This window comes from Ipomoea nil, unplaced genomic scaffold (assembly GCF_001879475.1).
Source record: "Ipomoea nil cultivar Tokyo-kokei standard unplaced genomic scaffold, Asagao_1.1 scaffold0256, whole genome shotgun sequence".
NCBI lineage: Eukaryota > Viridiplantae > Streptophyta > Magnoliopsida > Solanales > Convolvulaceae > Ipomoea > Ipomoea nil.
In genome coordinates, this window is record NW_017616684.1 from 1 (window position 1) to 23736 (window position 23736).

Here is a 23736-nt window from a genome sequence, read left to right on the forward strand (position 1 = left end):
TATACGCTCAGTTGACTTCCCACCAAACAGACTCCTAATTTCTTGCCTCTTAATCACATCCATTCATTTCGTATAAAAATTATTTGAAGAGCTTCACGTCTACCTCCGAGGTTACACCATCGATTGCCTCACGTATTTTAGAAGCCACGTCTTGTAGTGGCCCGGAGATAATCTCCCCGAGACGCCGCCATGGATCACCACGTCAACGACCGCATTACCGAAATACGAATCTGGCAATGGAGGCTCCATTCGCCTGCGGATATCGACAGAGAAGCATAAATTCGTGGGCTGTTGGGGTTTATGGCTTCGCGCTTTGCATGCGCACCTCCATATGTGGGCGGTTATCACCTCGTACCTGAATTCAAATAAATCCAATAAGAATATGAATTCCAATATATATATAGTGAAATTTGAATGGAATAGAAAATATGATATTTGACTGGATTCCATCCGTATACACCCCTACTCGTACCTGGTATAGTCTCGCGGTTTGGCATTATAACTCCGACCATTGTTGGCGGCAGCTTTTAGTGCATGAATCTGTGGTTTACTTAATCTCAGCGTGGATACTTTGGTTTCCTTCATCCTCTCGCTTTCGTCGCTGGACTGGCCAACGATAAGCGGAGGAGAATGATCGAAAACCCGACGAGGACCTCCCTGTGGAGAAGATGATTCTCCTACCCGCGGAGAAGTCTCCTCCGGTCATGAAAAGGGGCGGAGCTCAATGGTTTCCCGGAGGCAAGATTAGCCCACTCCGACAGAAAATGGCAGAGACCATGTCCGTCAGCCACAACGTGAGATATCGCAAACCCAAGGCTAATTCCTCCGCATCTGAACTTAGTGAGCTGCCCCACGAACAAGGGAATATCCTGGATAGGATCACCGCTGTAGTCTACGCTAGGAACCAGGTGGTTTAACTCGGGGCAGGGCGAGAAGTCCCCGAGATCGGCCAACACGGCGTCGGATTCCGCCTCTACGAGGACGACGCCAGCGGCATTGCAGTTAAGCACGAGGGCTGAGCTGCCGCCGGCACTAGTCCAGCTCAGGCGACCGGCCAAGGGTAAAAATGCACAGGACTTGGCTGAGAGAGAGTCGCAAGGTATCGATAATGGCGTCTGGGGATAATGTGGAAGGAGTAGAGTAGAAATAGAGGGTTTCAACATGCATCATGGTTGCGATCTGATCAAGCTCCGATAAGGAGAGAAGGCCACTCCATGTTGGCTCTGATGGTTTAACTACGTAAGACCTCTTAACATTCACCTTCATTATATTTTTGCTTTCTTTTCAATATAATCTTTTTCTTCTTCTTCTTTTGTTTTCTACTTGGAATAATTCTTGGTTGTATACTTGTATTTAAAGGCAATAGTTATGCACTTATGCCATGGACCCGGGTCCACCTTGCAAGGCGGATCCGGATCAAAATACACAATTTATATACTGAATATTCACAATTTAAATTGTGAATATTCAGTGTGTAAATTGTGTATTTTTAGACACGGTTCCATCTTGCAAGGAGGACCCAAGTCTATCGAATAATTTGTCATTCTACCAACTCTATTACATTATAGTATGCATAAAGAGTTAACATTACTTCAGTGAGGCTCAATCTCATAACCTTCCATCTGAAAGAGTCACTACATGTCATTTGAGCAAAATATGTTTGGCTAGCTATTAGAGTGTTAAAAGTAATTAAGTGGATGTATGCGCATGTACAATATTTGCAGCTCATTTGAAAGGCTTATTATCCCAAAATAAATAAATGAGTAAATCGCAAAAATTTTATACATTGAGGCAATAATATTTAAAAAGGTAACTGACGTGCGCAACTACAATACTTGGCGGCTCATTTGAAAGGCTTTTATCCCATAAATTTAGTGTTAACTTGTTCATTATATTTTTTTTTTTCGACACTCATAAATTCTTTCCAAATGTGTCCCCTCTTTTTCTTTTTCTCCCTAAGTTGTTCACATCATTAAATAATGCGGCTAAATATAAAAACTTATACATTGTGTTTACTTTAACGTATATTTATAAATTATTTCTAATTTTATATAATTTTTAATTATACAAAACTTATTAATTATTTATATTATCTGTTATAATTTTTTCTCATAATATTTATAAGATCATATAATTTTACATTTATTTTGATTATATAATTTTCACTATTATTTTTATTCATCATTGAGTTTTTTTTTAATCGCATATTGCAAGTTTTAAATAACTAGTATTGATATGCCAAGTATTTTGTGTTCAAATGGCACCTCTGTGACTCCCATTGAGGGAAGGTCACAGGATTGAACCCCAACCTTAGGGGTGTAAACAAATAATTAAGTTACGTATTTTGAATTCGAATATTCGAGTCAATCGAATACGAATCAAATTTGAGATTTGAATATTCGAACATATATATAGTCGAATTTGAATCGAATCGATAGAGTCATGAAACTCAATTGTTTTAGTTAGGGGTGTTACCGAATAAAGTTTTTGATAAAACTACTCGTATTCATGTTTGGTAAGTGTTCGTTTATGTTCATGTATTAAGGTGAACAAACATAAATAGGCAAATTTTAGAACTCGTTTAATAAAGGAACATAGTCTGAACATTTGTATGTCCGTTTGCTAAGAGCTCATAAACTCGTTCGTTAGTTTCCGTTTAATAATGTTCATGAACATACTCGTTTAGTGTTCGTTTAAGATTGTTCACGACCAGACTCATTTAATTTCAATTTCTAAATTTTAAGATACTACTTTTAAATTTTCCTAATTTCTTTTTAATTTTAATTACATTTTTCCTACACTCCAAGTTCCGGAAAAAGATGGGAAGAAACCAACGAAACGGAGAGAACCCTAGAGAGATAATTTTTTTTTATTATCTGTTAAACGGAGACTTTGGGCTATTTATCTTATAAATTTGAGATATTTAATTGGTTTTAGTTTAATATATTCGTTAATTGTTGAATGAGTTAATTATCAAAATGGTCCCTTCACTATAGTAAAATTATCAATTTGATTCTTGACTTTTTTTTTTTGACCAATTAAGTCCTCAACTTTAAAATTGTTGACTAATTTGGTCATTCGTTAGTTTTGGCGTTAGATTTTCATTAACTTGGGACCAAATTGGTAATTTTTCTATAATCAAGGACCATTTCAGTAATTAACTTTAGGTGTGGACAATTCGGTTCGATTTTCCCGAACCAAACAGTACCGAACATTAATTAACCATACCGAACTATTTGATTAAAAACTGATTGAAAATATATATATCGTTTAATTTTATTTAAAATTTAAAATATAATAATAATAATAATAATAATAATAATAATAATAATAATAATAATAATAATAATAATAATAATAATAATAATAATAATAATAAACAAGAAATAAATCAAAGTCCTTGATACCTCCTTTACGTTCAACCGAACCGTATTTCCTTTATTATTATTGATAGTTCGTCTCCAACTTTCTTTGTACACCTGCGTTCAAGGGCCGCACATGTGAGTTTGCAGAACAGAAGTCACCATAGGACCTAGAATTGGATAGTGTCCATTTCTTGGGTTTCTGTTCCAATGAATTGTATATTCGTACTACAATTGTATATTAAAATATGGTAATACAATTCCTAATATAATATATTCTTTCATACTTTTTCATTCTTAATACAATTCTAGATTAAAATTACTAATCTTAATAATAATAATAATCTATACTATTAATAAAAGTAAAATCATCATCTTCAACTTCCCCGTTCAAACTAATATGAATATTAATTAATTCGTAAAAAAATTAATAAATCTTAATTGGTAACAAAATTTTATATGGAAATTAATTAATATCTAATTAATTGTTTCTATACTATATATAAAAACAAAATCCTCAATTTAACTTCCCACCCAAAAGACTCATATACAATTGAGGTTTACACAATATTGTAAAAATATGGTAATACAATTCCCATTCATACAACAATTGTACATTAAAATATGGTAATACAATTCCTAATATAAAATATTCTTTCATACTTTCTTATTACTAATACAATTCTAGATTAAAATTACTAATCTTAATAATAATAATCTATACTGTTTTTTGAAGGTCAACCAATGCGGTTGTATTTATAGATAAACTGAAATAGAGTCAGGTGGGACGTCGTCCCAGTACATAGCCATAGTAGAATTAAAAGCTGTAGTAGCTAAAGTATGCGCTAGTAAATTCTGTAATCTAGGAATAAAAGTGACTGAGCAAGAACTAAAAGCAGACATGTAAATTCTGCAACTATTGATAACATTACTAATATATGATCGAGACGGGGTGTCTGGTGCGGATAGGTAACACCATAACGTTTGACAATCCGTGTGTAGCTGTATAGACTCTTCTCCACGCGCCCTTAACCATGACAAGGCCTCTTTGTATGCAAACGTCTCGGCCATAAAAGGGGAGAAGCAACTTAGGAGGGGCGCTGAAGCCCGAAATGTAGCGATTGTCTGCATCGAGGAGGACTGCTCCGACCGTAGCCAAATTCGTCCCATGATAATAATCTGCATCTATATAACATTTTCTCGGCCTTGTTAGCACTTTGTGGGGCTGTCCAGGTTGCAGCAACGGTGGAAGCGATGGCTGCTCGGCAGCGTACTAGCGTAGGCATGCGGGTACGTGACAACTAGCTTAGCAACTAGGCACTAGATGACTAGAAAATTAATAAAAAGCTAAACACTCAACATTGCAAAGGCAACAAAAAATCAACAAAATGGAACAAACACGTACATATTGACAAGAGGATAACATAAAATAAAGTAAATAGGATTCAAGCTAACACAACCAAAGTATTTGAGAAAAATCACAGAACCAATGGATTGAGAGGATGGCGTAGGAATTCTAATAAGAAAGTCACTATCGTAATCATCTAAATCAAAATTAGGACTAGGAATTTCCCAACTTCAATTTCAAGTCTTTCAAATAAACAAAGCATCGAGATCTCTCTATTTATCATATTCTCATAGTAGAACATAAGGATTATGTAATGAGTGCCATAGAATCTTGACTTAGCTAATTCGTTGTGGTCAAAATTATTTCAAAAACATGCTAATGAATGTCATGAATCAAACATGACCAATATTAAATCACAAATCCATTTTAATCTCAAGAACCCTAGATAGACAAGAATCTCCTTTATGCAATACTCAATACACACAAGCATAGAACCAAAGTCCCTACAATCATTATTGTGTGGACCATGGTCCACACAAGCTGTGTTTATCATATTTTGTATACTGTAAAATAATGTACATCCAGTACAAAATAATGTACTTTTAGTATTTTAAAAATGTACATTGTATTAAGACGATGTACATTATTTGTGTACTAAGTGTACATTATATTATATAATGTACATTCAGTACACAAATAATGTACATTTAGTATATTAAAAATGTACTTTTTATTATGATCCACATATCACTGTGTGGACCATAATTTGCCAAGCCCTTAAACTAGGCAAATTATTGTGTGAAACATGGTTCACACAGTGCTGTGTGGACCATATATAACAAAAAGTACATTTTTAATATACTAAAAATACATTATTTGTATACTGAATATACATGCATTATACAGAATAATGTACTTTTAGTATTCAAATAATGTATTTTTCTTGAATATATTGTACATTTTTAATATACTAAAAGTACATTATTCATATACTGAATATACATTATACAAAATAATGTACTTTCAGTATTCAAGTAATGTACTTTCCTAAAATAGGGTTTCACCAGAAAAAAGATATCAGAATGACCAAAACAGTCCTAATGATGATAGTCTGGGTGTTAAATGACAAAAACGATAGTCTATGACTAAATTTGAAAAATTGCTACCAAAGACAATGTGTGTGTGTGAACCTGTAGACAAATACAAACCATTGATCTAGTAAATCTAATGGTTGAAAATAAACAAAACTTTGTTATATATATATATATATATATATATATATATATATATATATATATATATATATATATATATATATATATATATATCTACTATATACTAATAAGAGCCCAAGAGAGTTAGGCCTATAATGGGTAGAAAAAATGGCGGTCACAGATTTTAATCAAATGAATGGCTCAGATTGATTAAAAGATTGATAAGATTTAAATTTTACACTAAAATTTCCTAAAATACCCACACACCGTTACTAATTCCGTTAAAATTTTAAGAATTGTCGTTAGTTCACCGTTAACTTACTCATTGATTTCAATAAAAAAAAAAAAAAAAAGTCTTAGGTTCGAACCTCATCCCAATCAAAGTTGGCATAATTAGTACTCTATTTTACTCTTATTAAATTATATAAATAATAATTTAGTAGCTACAACAAAAAATTATAGATATGCATTTCTTTAATTTAGAATTATGTGTCCACAATGCCTTTATTCAAAAACAAATTATTCATTATCAATAAATTAAATAAGAGAAATAATTGTATTAGTTATATTGTCTTTATTTTTCTACAATATAAAAATTCTTTTTATTCAAATTTATTAATTGATTATATTTGCTACATTGTCCTTACAATGTCTTAATTCAGTGAAAAAAAATTATTCATTATCAATAAATTAATTAAGAGAAATATTTTCATTAGTTATATTGTCTTTATTTTTCTCAAATGTAAAAATTTACATTCAAATTCATCAATTGATTATATTCACTACATTGTCTATTATCTTTTGTGCACTATTTTTCTAATTAAATATCAAAGTTATAATACAAAATAATGCTATATATTTATTTACCAAGTATTTTATTATATACCATGAAAAAATTAAAAAAAATAATTAATAAAGCCAACCATATTAACTACTTGAGAGATTTTGTGACAAAGAGAGTATTCAAATCACACAACAAATTGAAGTGAGAACTACCTTGCAATGTCCTTGTTTGACAATCAGTAGTTAGCGGATTATATTAGCGAATTTGACCAACGAATTTATTTAATTATTAACATTGGGTAGAAAAAATGACCGTCAAATTATTAAATCAAATGAATGGTTCAAATTGTTCAGGTTTTAATTTTTTTTTAATGTTTTTCTAATTTATCCTTAATTATATGATTATCCATTTAACTTTTCCGTTAAATACCGTTAATTCACCGTTAGTCTAATTTTAATATTAACGTCTAATATAGAATTACAATTACACCATTAATCTAATTCTAATATTAAAGTCTTAATAGAACTTAACCACAAATCCTAATGTCGAAATCTCCTCAAACAATATTACACTACTAGAAATTATGGAATTTCCGACCACCTGAAAATGATCTTAAATTAAGTTGATACTAAAAAGTCCAAAAAGTGGTCGGAAATAGCAACAAAGGTTTTTCCGGATACCAAAAGTGGTCGGAACAAAGTTTTCGACTTGATTTAAGATCACTTTCAGGTGGTCGGAAATTCCATAATTTCCAGTAGTGTTAGTATATATTTAATATTTTATGCCCTAATTTTTATTTGTTCTCCCTTATGTCCCGTATTTGGTTTCAACCATACCTATACAATTATTTTATGACAATTATAATCAATCTTGACTATATTATCTTGCATTTGTAAACTTAGAATTACCTATTTAACCCGCACGGGCTTAGCTCAATGGTTTAGTTTGGGAGAAGAGACCAAGGTTTGAACCTCGGCGACGGCAGTGCGGGAATTATGTCCAAAGTGGGTAGATTCCTTGTTCGCACCGGCATTTGGTCCTGTCTGCTGAACCATTGAGTCACCGTGATTTACAACTTCCCACAATGCTCTGTCGGGTCGGAGTGTGGGGGGCCCTTGGGGTTGGGGACTCAACCTTTGCGAGAAGAATTACCTATTTAAATACGCAAATTCAACCTTCAATTATCTATGCATGAACAATTTCAATATAATCTTGCCTTAATATACTTTAAAGTACTTATTTTAAAAAAAAAAACATTGGGCATTATCCCAATAGCGCAATGCGCGTAAAAAACTAGTATATATATATATATATATATATATATATATATATATATATATATATATATATATATATATATATATATATATATATATATATATATATATATATATATATATATATATATATATGGGTGATCACATGTGGCCATGTTGTTAGGTGTGGTCATATGGTCAATTATAGGCCATTAGATTAGATAGATCCAATGAATCATATTAAACAAGATTTTTCCAGTATTTTCGCGCACATTCTCCTACCCACCGAACTGCAAGGGTAAACTCGTCGTAAAACACCGGAATAGAAAAAATCACATTGTTGTGTTTTATTACACTATTGGTGCATGTTGTCAACACTGTTGGTGTATTCTGGAACCCGGCCGCTATAAATGGCCACTGTAATTATCATAACACAAGAATACACCATTGGTGTGTTTCATTGTGGTGTGTTTTATTACACTATTGGTGTATGTTGTCAACACTGTTGGTGTATTCTGGAACCCGCCCGCTATAAATGGTCACTGTAATTACCATAACACCCCTACTTACCAAAACACGCGAAAATCCTCAGAATTATAACTGCCGTTAGATTAAACTGATTCAACGACACAAATACAACCAAATCTAATGACATGACCACATATGAGTGATTTTCTATATATATATATATATATATATATATATATATATATATATAGGGCGTCCCTGGGCATGACTACCCAGGGCACTTGCACAGAGCACCCAAAATTGGGGGCCCCAGATTAGAGAACATGTATATGCCTATACTATACAGCAGGCAGCGCACTGCCTGCTGTATAGTATGTGTATACATTAATTTTAATTTCTTTTTTAAACAATTGGCCCCCAAATTTGGGGGCAATTGTTAAAAAAAAAAAAAAGAATTATATACATATATAATATATTATATGAGTTATATATATTGGTCATGTTTGGTAAGATAGTTAGCTTATCTATTAATTTTGGCTTATTTGATTATTTTTAACTATTTTACATGGTTAAAAAATTAATATAAGTGTTTGGTTAATCAGTTTTTTGTAACTCCAAAAGCTAAAATTTAAAAAGATGCTCAAAACTGGAAATGGCGCACCTTAAGTGATAGAAACACGCACCTTAAGTGTTAGATCTTAAGTACAAACTCACGCACATTAAGTACAAAACACACATACATTAAACACAATCTCACGCACATTAAGCACAAAATCCACGCACTTTAAATATTAACTCACAGACTTTAAGTTTCAACAACTACTGACATTAAGCACAAACTCACGTACATTAAGTACAAAACTCACGCACATTAAGCACAACCTCACGCACATTAAGCACAAACCCCACGCACTTTAAGTATTAACTCACAAACCTTAAGTTTCAACAACTATTGACATTAATCACTAACTTCACACACATTAAGCACAAACCCTACGCACATGAAGCACAAACTCCACTCACATTAAGAACAAATCTCACGCATTTAAGCACAAAATTCCACACTTTAAGTTTTAACAACTACTCACGTTAAGCACAACCCCACGCACATTAAGCACAAAACTCACGCACCTTACGCACAAACCTCACGCACTTATATACAAAACTCACGCACATTAATCACAGATCCGCTCACCTTAATTTTGACCTAGATGCAAAAATTACAAATTTGCCACCGAGTTTTTTTTTTAATTTTGACAATCCTGAACGTTGATTTAAGCGAGATGAATGACCCAGATTAAACCGCAGAATCGCACCAGAACCTAATTATATATATATATATATATATATATATATATATATATATATATATATATATATATATATATATATATATATATATATATATATATATATATATATATGAAAATGACCCCGCTCATTTTTTACTTGATTTCTCATCCATTAGATCTTGCAGATCAAAGATTTAATTAGATTTGTTCACAATGCCCTGGCCAAAAGATGTCGTTTTGTATCAGTTTCTTTTTTAGAAATTTCGTTTTCCGCCGTTAACTTTTAAAAATATATATAAAAAAAATCTCATATTTCGAATGTACAGAATTATATAGTAGAATACACAAACTCATAAAAAAAATACACATAATCTAACATAATACATAATACACATAAGTTCTTAATATAATACACATAAATTCTTAACATAATGCACATAAAATCTTAACATAAAAAAAACGAAGTTGTTTTAGGCCGGGCACAATGCATTGTGCAATATATAACTATTGTACCGTCTCCTTCACAAATTGTTGATATCTTGATAGAAATATTTATTGAAATCTTGAATGTGATCAACTTGCAAACATGCAGCAACCAGCAATGACCCATCGTCCCCATCAATTCCGTTTGGACCTGGAAGGATCAAAACGTCCCCATCACAGTCATGATTTCCAGGGCTCATATGAATCTCTTCCCCCACCCAAAATCGAGTCCCTGAATCGGAAGACCCACCCAGCTTATAACGCTCAGATTTGGATTCCCACCAAACAAGACTCCTAATAATTCTTGCCTCTTAATCACATCCACTTCATTTCTATAAAAATCTATTGAAGAGTTCACGTACTCCGAGGTTACACCATCGATTGCCTCACGTATTTTAGAAGCCACGTCTTGTAGTGGCCCGGAGATAATCTCCCCCGAGACGCCGCCATGGATCACCACGTCAACGACCGCATTACCGAAATACGAATCTGGCAATGGAGGCTCCATTCGCCTGCGGATATCGACAGAGAAGCATAAATTCGTGGGCTGTTGGGGTTTATGGCTTCGCGCTTTGCATGCGCACCTCCATATGTGGGCGGTTATCACCTCGTACCTGAATTCAAATAAATCCAATAAGAATATGAATTCCAATATATATATAGTGAAATTTGAATGGAATAGAAAATATGATATTTGACTGGATTCCATCCGTATACACCCCTACTCGTACCTGGTATAGTCTCGCGGTTTGGCATTATAACTCCGACCATTGTTGGCGGCAGCTTTTAGTGCATGAATCTGTGGTTTACTTAATCTCAGCGTGGATACTTTGGTTTCCTTCATCCTCTCGCTTTCGTCGCTGGACTGGCCAACGATAAGCGGAGGAGAATGATCGAAAACCCGACGAGGACCTCCCTGTGGAGAAGATGATTCTCCTACCCCGCGGAGAAGTCTCCTCCGGTCATGAAAAGGGGCGGAGCTCAATGGTTTCCCGGAGGCAAGATTAGCCCACTCCGACAGAAAATGGCAGAGACCATGTCCGTCAGCCACAACGTGAGATATCGCAAACCCAAGGCTAATTCCTCCGCATCTGAACTTAGTGAGCTGCCCCACGAACAAGGGAATATCCTGGATAGGATCACCGCTGTAGTCTACGCTAGGAACCAGGTGGTTTAACTCGGGGCAGGGCGAGAAGTCCCCGAGATCGGCCAACACGGCGTCGGATTCCGCCTCTACGAGGACGACGCCAGCGGCATTGCAGTTAAGCACGAGGGCTGAGCTGCCGCCGGCACTAGTCCAGCTCAGGCGACCGGCCAAGGGGTAAAAATGCACCAGGACTTGGCTGAGAGAGAGTCGCAAGGTATCGATAATGGCGTCTGGGGATAATGTGGAAGGAGTAGAGTAGAAATAGAGGGTTTCAACATGCATCATGGTTGCGATCTGATCAAGCTCCGATAAGGAGAGAAGGCCACTCCATGTTGGCTCTGATGGTTTAACTACGTAAGACCTCTTAACATTCACCTTCATTATATTTTTGCTTTCTTTTCAATATAATCTTTTCTTCTTCTTCTTCTTTTGTTTTCTACTTGGAATAATTCTTGGTTGTATACTTGTATTTAAAGGCAATAGTTATGCACTTATGCCATGGACCCGGGTCCACCTTGCAAGGCGGATCCGGATCAAAATACACAATTTATATACTGAATATTCACAATTTAAATTGTGAATATTCAGTGTGTAAATTGTGTATTTTTAGACACGGTTCCATCTTGCAAGGAGGACCCAAGTCTATCGAATAATTTGTCATTCTACCAACTCTATTACATTATAGTATGCATAAAGAGTTAACATTACTTCAGTGAGGCTCAATCTCATAACCTTCCATCTGAAAGAGTCACTACATGTCATTTGAGCAAAATATGTTTGGCTAGCTATTAGAGTGTTAAAAGTAATTAAAGTGGATGTATGCGCATGTACAATATTTGCAGCTCATTTGAAAGGCTTATTATCCCAAAATAAATAAATGAGTAAATCGCAAAAATTTTATACATTGAGGCAATAATATTTAAAAAAGGTAACTGACGTGCGCAACTACAATACTTGCGGCTCATTTGAAAGGCTTTTATCCCATAAATTTAGTGTTAACTTGTTCATTATATTTTTTTTTTTTCGACACTCATAAATTCTTTCCAAATGTGTCCCTCTTTTTCTTTTTCTCCCTAAGTTGTTCACATCATTAAATAATGCGGCTAAATATAAAAACTTATACATTGTGTTTACTTTAACGTATATTTATAAATTATTTCTAATTTTATATAATTTTTAATTATACAAAACTTATTAATTATTTATATTATCTGTTATAATTTTTTCTCATAATATTTATAAGATCATATAATTTTACATTTATTTTGATTATATAATTTTCACTATTATTTTTATTCATCATTGAGTTTTTTTTAATCGCATATTGCAAGTTTTAATAACTAGTATTGATATGCCAAGTATTTTGTGCTCAAATGGCACCTCTGTGACTCCCATTGAGGGAAGGTCACAGGATTGAACCCCAACCTTAGGGGTGTAAACAAATAATTAAGTTACGCATTTTGAATTCGAATATTCGAGTCAATCGAATACGAATCAAATTTGAGATTTGAATATTCGAACATATATATAGTCGAATTTGAATCGAATCGATATAGTCATGAAACTCAATTGTTTTAGTTAGGGGTGTTACCGAATAAAGTTTTTGATAAACTACTCGTATTCATGTTTGGTAAGTGTTCGTTTATGTTCATGTATTAAGGTGAACAAACAAAAATAGGCAAATTTTAGAACTCGTTTAATAAAGGAACATAGTCTGAACATCTGTATGTCCGTTTGCTAAGAGCGCAGCTCGTGAACGCATTCGTTAGTATCCGTTTAATAATGTTCATAAACATACTCGTTTAGTGTTCGTTTAAAATTGTTCACGACCAGACTCATTTAAGTGCAATTTTTAAATTTTAAGATACTACTTTAAATTTTCCTAATTTCATTTTAATTTTAATTATATTTTTCCTACCACTCCAACGTTCCGGAAAAGGATGGGAAGAAACCAACGAAACGGAGAGAGCCCTAAAGAGAGAAATTTTTTTTATCTGTTAAACGGAGACTTTGGGCTATTTATCTTATAAATTTGAGGTATTTAATTGTTTTAGTTTAATATATTCGTTAATTGTTGAAAGAGTTAATTACCAAAATGGTCCCTTGACTATAGTAAAATTACAAATTTAGTATTCGACTATTTTTTTTGACCAATTAAGTCTTTAACTTTAAAATTTTTAATCAATTTGGTTCTCCGTTAGTTTTGCCGTTAGACTTTCGTTAACTTGAGACTAAATTGGTAATTTTTCTATAGTCAAGAGACCATTTCAATAATTAACTTTAGGTGTGAGCAATTCGATTTGATTTTTCCGAACTAAACAATACCGAACATTAAAGTAATTAACCATACGTCCATACCGAAGAATTCGGTTAAAAACTGATTGAAAATATATGTCGTTTAATTTTATTTAAAATTAAAAATATAATAATAATAATAATAATAAACAAGAAGTAAATCCAAGTCGTTATACCTCCTTTACAATTCAACCGAACCGTATTTCCTTTATTATTATTATTATTATTATTATTATTATTATTATTATTATTATATATTATTGTAAATAAAATCAAACTAGAAGGTAGAGTTTGATAACGTTATGTATGTGTAGTGTAGTTATCTCTTCGTTCATCCCGCCACTTTCCTCGATCGAGTAATTTCTTCCTGGAAGCATATCTTGGGAATTGATCGAGGAACATATAGCATAGCGGGGGGTTGGTATTTCGGTTGTTGCTTCACAAAGTCCTCGAGGGGCTTAACAGCCTTGTTTGGATCTTGATAGTTCGTCTCCAACTTTCTTTGTACACCTGCGTTCTTGGGTTTCTGTTCCAATGAAGCCTTATGGCGTAGCGATGGCGGAACATAGAAGCAACTCTGAAAGAAAGGATGGTGAAGGACTTGTAGAGCTGTAGGCCTCTTGCACGGATCCCATGAACAAAGCGAGGTAATGAGATTAATTGCATCCTCACTGGCAGAAGGTATAAGTGCAGAAAGGTTATTATGTACGCCAACAACCTTTGGGAATTGGTAGCCAATGCTATTAGCAAGTTCAAGTCCATTAGGCCATTCGGTTTTTGTTGGGGTCCCTAATACACAGCAAATTTTGTACATCTCATCTGCTTCATTTGAGCCTGGAAACAGAGGGCGAAGAGTAAGCAGTTCCGCCATTATTGCACCCATTGCCCACATATCAACACCACACCCATATGTTGGAGACTGGAGAAGAACTTCAGGGGCCCGATACCAGCGTGTTGAAACATATTCAGTGTATGGTGGTTCAGAATTAATCTCCCGAGCGAGACCAAAATCAGCTATTTTAATCACATAATCTTTTGAAACCAATAAGTTCTCAGGTTTAAGGTCACAATGAAAATATCCCTGTTGATGCATGTATGCAAGACCTTGAAATACTTGGAAGCACCAGTTTTTCACTTCACTTTCTGAGAAAAGCTTTGATCTGTCTTTCATAAGCTCATATAGGTTGCACTCCATGTATTCAAACACAAAAAATAAGATGTCATTTTCCTTGATCACTTCCTTTAGCTTCACAATATTTGAATGCCTCATTCTCCTCAAAGACTTCACTTCTCTTAAGTTCATACATTCTTCCCATGAAAAATATTTCTTCTTCATTCTTTTTATTGCTACCACTTCACCAGTCTCATTATTTTGTGCTCGCCACACACTTCCAAAACTACCATTACCAACTTCCTTAATTATCTTGTACCTATCCATTTTTCACAATTAATTGGAGATGGAGAAGGAAACACACACAGAGAAGAATGTATACTAGACAACGTTGCTGCTGATTCTTCAGTAAAGGGAACCAGATCACTCCTAACAGGTGCCTTACAATGAGAAGAATATGCATCTAAGAAGTTACAACACTAAACAAGAGTGCAGTGTAGTTATCTCTATTTATATATAAAAAACAAAATCCTACTCCTATTCTATTAAGGTTTACCCAATATTGTTAATACTATTCCTATCCGTACTATCATTGTATATTAAAATACTTTCTTATTCCTAATACAATTCTAGATTAAAATTACTAATCTTAATCTTAATAGTAATAATAATCTATACTGTTAATAAAAGTAAAATCATCATCTTCAACTCCCCGTTCAAACTAATATGAATATTAATTAATTGGTAAAAAAAATTAATAAAGCTTAATTGATAACAAAATTTTATATAGAAATTAATTAATATATAATGAATTGTTACCACAAATTAATATATACTTAAAAATAGAAAATGGTTACCAAATTCTAAGAATAATTAAACCATTATAATTGTGAAAATAATGGAAACAACGTAATAAATGAAAAAATTCATTGAAAACCCAAGGCTAATCCCTCCGCATCTGAACTTAGTGAGCTGCCCCGCGAACAAGGGAATATCCTGAATACGATCATCATCGCTGTAGTCTACGCTAGGAACCAAGTGGTTAAACTCGGGGCAGGGCGAGAAGTCCCCGACATCGGCCAACACGGCGTCGGATTCCGCCTCTACGAGGATGACGCCAGCGGCGTTGCAGTTGAGCGCGAGGGCTGAGCCGCCGCCGCCAGTCCAGCTCAGGCGACCGGCCAAGGGGTAAAAATGCACCAGGACTTGGCTGAGAGAGAGTCGCAAGGTTTCGATAATGGCGTCTGTGGATAATGTGGAAGGAGTAGAGTAGAAATAGAGGGTTTCAACGTGCATCAAGGTTCCGAGCTGATCAAGCTCGGATAAGGAGAGAAGCCCACTCCATGTTGGCTCTGATGGTTTAACTACGTAAGACCTCTTAACATTCACCTTCATTATATTTTTGCTTTCTTTTCAATATAATCTCTCCTTCTTCTTCATTTTTTGTTTTCTACTTAAAATTTGGAATAATTCTTGTATTTAAAGGCAATAGTTATGTCATGGAGACATGGACCAAGGTCCACCTTGCAAGGTGTATTTGAGTCAAAATACATAATTTAATTATATACAGAATGTTCACAATTTGAATTGTGAACATTCAGTATATAAAATTGTGAATATTCGGTATGTAAATTATGAACATTCAATGTGTAAATTGTGAATATTTAATATATAAATTGTGTATTTTTAAATCCGAATTTACCTTGCAAAGTGGATCCAGGTCCACAGAATAATTTGCCCTCTAACGTACGGCTAAAGTACATGCCAAATGCATTCCCACATACACATTTTTTAATTGGCAAATTATGCTATGAAAACGTGCCCACACAGTACCATATTCATAATTTCTATATTGTAGATTCATGATTATAGAGTTATATGTTCATAATTTTTTATGTTCATTTTTTCAATTGTAGAACTATGTTTTCACAAATCACAAAACTATATGTTCATAATTTGATAACTATACTATTTAGAAATTATGAATCTATAGTACAGAAATTATGAATCTACAGTACAGATATTATGAATCTGCAGTATAGAAATTATGAATCTACTGTATAGAAATTATGAATCTAAAGTATAAATTTTATAAATCTACAGTATAGAAATTATGAATCTACAGTATAAAACATTATAAATATGGAATAGTGCCCACCTTACAAAGTGGGCACGATTCCACGACATAACGTTCCCCATTAGAGTGTTAAGTAATTAAAGTGGATGTATGCGCAACTACAATATAATATTTGCAGCTCTTTTTTTTTTTTTTTAAATATATGGTGCTTCATTAGAAATAGGCTGAAATAATGTCAGGCGGGAGAAGATCTCAATACATAGCAGCAGATTGCTGGTAAGCCGATTAGCTAAAGCATGAGCTAAATAATTGTCTAATCGAGGAATAAAATTAAACGAACAAGACTGAAATAAAGATGCAATAAGCCTGCAGCTATCAATGGCATAGCCAAGATAAGTGCGCAACACAACGGATGGTGTAGTAAGATAGCGGTGTAGTGTCAAACAATCTGTATATATCTCGACATTCTGTTCTCCCCGATCCTTCAACCATGATAGAGCCTCCTTACATGCCAACTCCTCAGCCATAAGTGGCGAGGAGCAATTCGGGAGTGGTCCGCCATAAGCCGAAACGTAACCTACATTCGTTTCGAGCAAAACTGCCCCAACCGCGGCTTGGCCCGTTTCTTGCATATATCCCGCATCGACTCGACAGATCCTCCTTGGCGGTACATGTGATGGTTCGGCAGCGTGCAGTTCGGTACCGTGCAGCTCGGCCTCCTCCTGCATCAGTGGTGGTTCGGTTGGCAGAGGAGTGATTCGGGCCGCAGGTGCGAGATGCGTCCATCTCCACGCAAGTTTGGCAGCGGCGGCAATTTTGAGCACGGTCCCCGGGCGTGGCAGTGTTGCTTCCCAAACCGACCCATTCCTTTCTCTCCAAATATTGTAAAGAATCGATGCTGCATATAACATCCCATCAGAGTCTAGAACATTTAGGAGTTCACCAAACCAAACATGAAAAATATTTGTGGCTATATTGGGAATCGTAAGGTTGGATTGTTCCCAAATGTTTTTTGCAAACTCACACAACACTAAGGTATGCATTGTGTCTTCTTGAGATATTCCACACATGACACAACGTGGGTCCACATTCACCCTCTTTATAAGTAAATTAGTAGTGGTAGGCAATATATCACTAATGGCTCTCCAGAGAAACATTCTCCATTTTGGGGGGATTTTGAGCTTCCGTAGGGCTAACCATTTTGCAAATGTCCCATTAGCCTGTACCTACTTTTAACAGAATACACGCCTCTTGGATCTCCATGCCAATACCGGGTATCATCATAATCCGGGGAAACATGTATTTTCATAATATTCGCCACATCAGTAAGTTGAAATAAATCTGTTAAGATCGAAGGATCCCATGTACCGGTTTGTTGATCAATCAATCCTGCCACTCTGGCTTCCTGCAGCTGTGTTGGCATTTCTGTTTGTATCATAGGGAACCAGGGGTGAGTCCATATGAGTGTAGACTTCCCGTTACCAATTCTGCGCCTTACCCCACTACAAACTATACTCTTTACTGCCATAATACTCCGCCAACAGAAACTGGGGTTGTTCCCTACCTGTGCATCAAAAAAAGATCCCTTGGGAAAATAACGGGCCTTATACACACGAGCCACTGGGGATTCAGGTTTAGTCAGCATCGGTCATGCCTGTTTCCCCAGCATTGCTAGATTAAAAGCACGCAAATCTTTAAAACTCAATCCTCCATACTTCTTGGGGACACACAATTTATCTCATGCCTTCGAATGTATTCGCCTGTCAGTTCCAGAGTCCCACCAATAACGATTCATAGTTCTCTCTATTGCCGTACACACTGATATAGGTAGCAAAAAGACACTCATTCAAAACGTAGGCATAGATTGTGCTACAGTTTTCAACAGAATCTCCTTACCCGCTTGCGACAGCAGTCTTTTGTTCCACGATCCAATCCTTTGGCGGATTTTATCCTCAATATATGCAAAAGTTGCTTTCTTGTGTCTTCCAACAAAAGAGGGGAGTCCCAAATACTTGCCAAAATTCGGGGCCTGCGTCACTCCCAAAATCTGAGCCACAACTTCCCTATCAACATTACTTGTATTTCTGCTATAGCATATGCTTGATTTGTGATAGTTAACTGCCTGCCCAGACAGATCCCCATACACTAATAGGCACCTTTTAATTTCATTTGCTTCCTCCACATTAGCCTTAAAAAATAAAAGGCTGTCATCTGCAAAAAATAAATGAGAGATTGGGGGAACACCTCTCGCTACCCTGCATCCATGAATTGACCCCACACTATGCGCCTGTTGTAGTAATAGGGACAGACCCTCTGCACAAATAATAAATAGATATGGGGACAAAGGATCCCTTGCCTTAAACCACGTGTGGGTACAATAGGATCACATCTTGAGCCATTCACCAGAACATTGTAAGAAACTGAAGTTACACACTTCATAATCAATTCCACCCATCCACCATGAAACCCCAAAGCCAGCATCATTTTACGAAGGAAAGACCATTCCATACGATCATATGCCTTCGCCATGTCCAGTTTGAGAGCACTCCATCCCCCATTCCACACGGTTTCCTGTTCAAAAAATGTCCCACTTCCGCGGCTAATAAGATATTATCTGTTATCAGTCTATCCGGGATAAAGGCACTTTGTGACTCCGATATTATTTCCTCCATTAATGGCTTCATTCTATTGGATAACATTTTTGCCATAATTCTATAAACCACATTACTGAGAGTAATAGGGCGCAAGTCAGTCACAAATTCAGGGGTGTTATTCTTAGGGATCAAAACAACATCTGTATCAGTCAAACCAGGCGGGAAATCACATGATTCAATACAATTTATTATGAAGCTCGCAACATCCCCCCTACCACATCCCAAAAATGCTGATAGAAGCCCGGATTCATTCCATCCGGGCTCGGTGCCTTATCCGGTAACATTGTAAATAGTGCACTCTTAACCTCCTCCAGTTCAAAAGGTTGCAGCAATGACTCATTCTGTGCCTGAGCGACTCGCGGAACAATCCCCTCAAAAAACCCCTCCCCAGTTCCCGGAGTTCCAGAGCAGAAAATACGATTGTAATATTGCAAAATAACATTTTTCATAGGCTCCCCATCCACCCAATCCCCATTATCATTCATTAATCTAGAAATAGTATTCTTCTTTTTTCGGTGAGAGGCATACCTGTGAAAAAACTTTGTATTGGCATCAGCCTCCTTAAGCCAGTGTTGCTTGGCTCTCTGCCTCCAGTAGGCATCCTCCTAGGATTCGGTGCAACTTAGTAGCTGTTCTAAGCGCTGGAACTCTGCAAGTGAGACCGGGTCAGTACGCCCCCTCAGTCGCTGCTGTTCTCTTGTCAGTTCATTAATCCGTTTTCCGTACTTGTGATACCGGTCTCCACCCCATCGTGTTAACCGGTTCCCGCAGTACTGAATACAGTTCTGTAAACCCTGCCCCCTTCCCTCCTGCCAGGACTGTTCAACCACATCCCTGCACCCCTCATCGTGCAACCATGCCATCTCAAAACGGAAACCCCTCCTACCAGGCCCACTCCTCCCAAATGACTCATGGATTCCCAGAAATAGAGCCGAATGATCAGATTTTCGGGTCCTCAGATTCACCACCCTGGCCCCTGTTACCATGCTTCGCCACTCATTTGTTACCAGAACCTTATCAAGCCTCTCCTCCATCCAGTTTACTGTCCCCTTTCCCTTTTCCCAAGTGTACGGATATCCATTAATAGGCATCTGAGCAAGCCCATAGTCCTCAATAGCTTCCCCAAATCAGCGTAGGAGGCTATTCGGATGCGGATTCCCCCTCTCTTCTCATATTGATATAGAAAATCATTAAAATCCCCTATAACAACCCATGGGAGATTCGACCTGCCCGATAATGTTCTCAAAAGATCCCATGATTTAGCGGGCCTTGTTCGTTCGGGGAAACCATAATAACCCGTCATTCGCCATCCTGGAAAGTCAGTAATAGTTACCTCAACATCAACATAGTTCGTTGAGTAACTTAGCAGCCGCGCCGTACTATTCTTTTTCCACAATAATGCTAAACCACTACTTAATCCATCATTATCAATATAAAATAGTCCCTCATAACCGATTTTGACACGAATCCGCTCTGCGTGATCGCGTCCCACCTTAGCCTCCATCAGAAATACAAAGTCAGGTTGCTTACGGGAAACCATGTCCACAATCTCACGAACTGTCCGTAGATTACCCAAGCCACGACAGTTCCAACTGAGGGTACTCATTGGTCTGGGCGGGTGTGGGAACCAAATCCCGCCTGCTGCAAGTTTTTTGAAAGCTCGGCCATAACAACATCCCCTCCTCCAAATGTCCGTCCCCCATCACTCACCTCCTCCCGGCGTCGCTTGGCAACCGCAACCAATTCTGCCTCTACGGCATCATTGGCCCGACTCCCAACATCCAATGACCGCCCCACGGCCACGTGATCCACCTGCGGTTTTCGCGCCGCTGCATGCCGTCCCGGTGGCAACAGCCAACTACCGCCCACCGGCCTAGGGCCACGGCTCCCCCCTGCACGCAACTCCGGGCCATACAAATATTCCTCCACCGGTATCCTTGAATCCCTCGCACCACGGCAAAATTGATACGAGTGCCCCAGCATCCCACAAAAATAACAATATGTATGTAGTCGTTCATACTTAAACGTGACCCAGCAACTTGTCTTGTCCCGCTTAATAAAGTTCATCCGTCTTTTCAAGGGCTTATCAACAGACAACGAAACCCTAATACGGTGAAACATCTTCCATGGGACATTGTCAAAACGATCATCACTCTTAACAAAACTCCCCAAGAAATTTTCAATCTGTTCCAATATCCGATTGGACGAGTATCCCTTCGGCAGTCCATGCAGCTGGACCCATAAATCCACCGAATCCAATATCACATCAACCGGCATCACTCCGTCAGGGACTTGCATGTTTACACACCAGAGTACTATTATCAAAGGACCAAGGCCCCTCATTCAGAACACGTTCCATGTCCGTTACATGGTGGAAAACGAACAGGAATCGGTCAGGTTCTACCTCCGTAGCCTCAACACCACTCACCGATTGCCATACCGACGCCATGACCTGACTCATGAACTCAAGCCTGACTAGCTTCCGTGTCAAGAATCTCCCCACGACCCCCCAGCTCTCCTCCTCGACGCTGCCAGCCGGGTCGCCCTCCGTCCCCACATCCGGCATAAATGTCGTTGCCTCCTCCTCCAAAACAATATCCGCCCACCTGGCCGTAAGGCCCGCTACCTCCGGTTCCACAGTCGTCGACGCCATCTCGCATGCACGCCAGAAGCCGTCTTGTACGCAGTATAGAAAAAACGGATAAATCGCAGGGAAACGTCGATGGACCGACTCGATGACCTAGAGAAACCCTAGGTAGAGAGAGTTTTTGATAATATTTGCAGCTCATTTGAAAGGCTTATTATCCCAAAATAAATAAATAAGTAAATCGCAAAAATTGTATGCATTGTGGCAATAATATTTTAAAAAGGTAACTGACGTGCGCAACTACAATACTTGCAGCTCATTTGAAAGGCTTTTATCCCATAAATTGAGTGTTAACTTGTTCATTATAGTTTTCTTTTTTCGACACTCATAAATTCTTTCCAAATGTATCCCTCTTTTTCTTTTTCTCCCTAAGTTGTTCACATCATTAAATAATGCCGCTAAATATAAAAACTTATACATTGTGTTTAAAGGTGTTAGCGAATAGAGCTTTCGGCAAATTACTCGTGTTCGTATTCAGTAAGCGTTTATTTATGTTCGTTTGTTAAGATAAATGAACCATTAACAAACAAAATTTAGAGTTCGGTTTATAAACGAACAGAGCTTGAACAATTGTATGCTCGTTTGCTAAGAGATCGTGAACAAGCTCGTTTGTGTTCGTTTAATAATGTTCGTGAACAAGCTCGTTTGTGTTCGTTTAATAATGTTCACGAACATATATATACATAGATTATATTGTGATCATGAATGTTGATTATTTCTTGAACGTAGATTATTTGTTGTTCATGAACGAATTGTGATCATGAACATGTGCAGGTGTTTGATTATTAAAGGTTCACGAACGTGTTCATGAACGCAAACCAACATGTTCGTGAACGTACTTGTTAACGAACATGTTTGTGAACGTGTTTGTTAACGTTAACGAACACGTTAGTGAACGTGTTCGCGAACATTAACAAACACGTTCGCGAACATGTTCGTTAACGTAAACGAACACGTTCGTGAACGTGTTTGCGAACATTAACGAACACTAATGAACGATTAACAAACGAACACGAACAGGATTTTCAAAAACCTTAACAAACAAACACGAACACGAACACTCCAAAATTCTTAACAAACAAACACGAACAACCTCCGTTCGTTTATGTTCGGTTCGTTAACAGCCCTAATTGTGTTTATTTTAACGTATATTTATAAATTATTTCTAATTTTATATATTTTTTAATTATACAAAACTTATTGATTGTTTATATTTGAACAAATTGCACTTTTGGTCCTATGACTATTAGGGTACTGATAATTTGAGTACGTGACTTTCAAAATTCTCAATTTAAACCTTTAACTATATAATTATTAGCAGATTTAGTCCTGCCGGCCAAATTGCCGGCCAATTTTGGCCGGAAAAATTAAAACTATTTTTAATTATTTAATTATGAGGGCAATTTAGTCATTTTAGAGTCTTCTTCTTCACTGAGCCGGCGAGAATAGAGTTGTCGCCGGTATCGTTTGATCCTTTCCGGCTAGAAGAAACGCCAAGACGCCGTTACGCCATTTTTTTTTAACCTCCGCAGAACGAATCGGGCTCCCGCCGATTCCTTTTTCTCTGTAAAATCTCTTCGCCCGAGGACAACGGAAGC

General features: G+C 36.6%; 2 protein-coding genes and 2 pseudogenes across 2 annotated transcripts; all 4 read right to left on the bottom strand.

Annotated features, from left to right (window-relative positions):
• Positions 1-103: 103 nt before the first annotated feature.
• LOC109147003 lies at positions 104-1277 on the bottom strand (annotated as a pseudogene).
• Positions 1278-10146: 8869 nt separating this feature from the next.
• On the bottom strand, positions 10147-11759 carry LOC109147103 (annotated as a pseudogene).
• Positions 11760-13980: 2221 nt separating this feature from the next.
• LOC109147016 (cyclin-dependent kinase F-4-like) lies at positions 13981-15094 on the bottom strand. The gene has a single exon (XM_019294658.1). The coding sequence runs from the start codon at positions 15085-15087 to the stop codon at positions 13981-13983; it is 1107 nt and encodes a 368-aa protein (XP_019150203.1). The 5' UTR covers positions 15088-15094.
• A 5002-nt stretch (positions 15095-20096) lies between these two features.
• LOC109147024 lies at positions 20097-20525 on the bottom strand. The gene has a single exon (XM_019294664.1). It carries the CDS (start codon positions 20523-20525, stop codon positions 20097-20099), a length of 429 nt encoding a protein of 142 aa, XP_019150209.1.
• Between the last annotated feature and the right edge of the window lie 3211 nt (positions 20526-23736).

Excerpts from the sequence above, each read along its gene's own strand:
- LOC109147024 (XM_019294664.1), bottom strand. The coding sequence starts at position 20,525 with ATGGAGGAGAGGCTTGATAAGGTTCTGGTAACAAATGAGTGGCGAAGC.
- LOC109147016 (XM_019294658.1), bottom strand. The coding sequence starts at position 15,087 with ATGGATAGGTACAAGATAATTAAGGAAGTTGGTAATGGTAGTTTTGGA.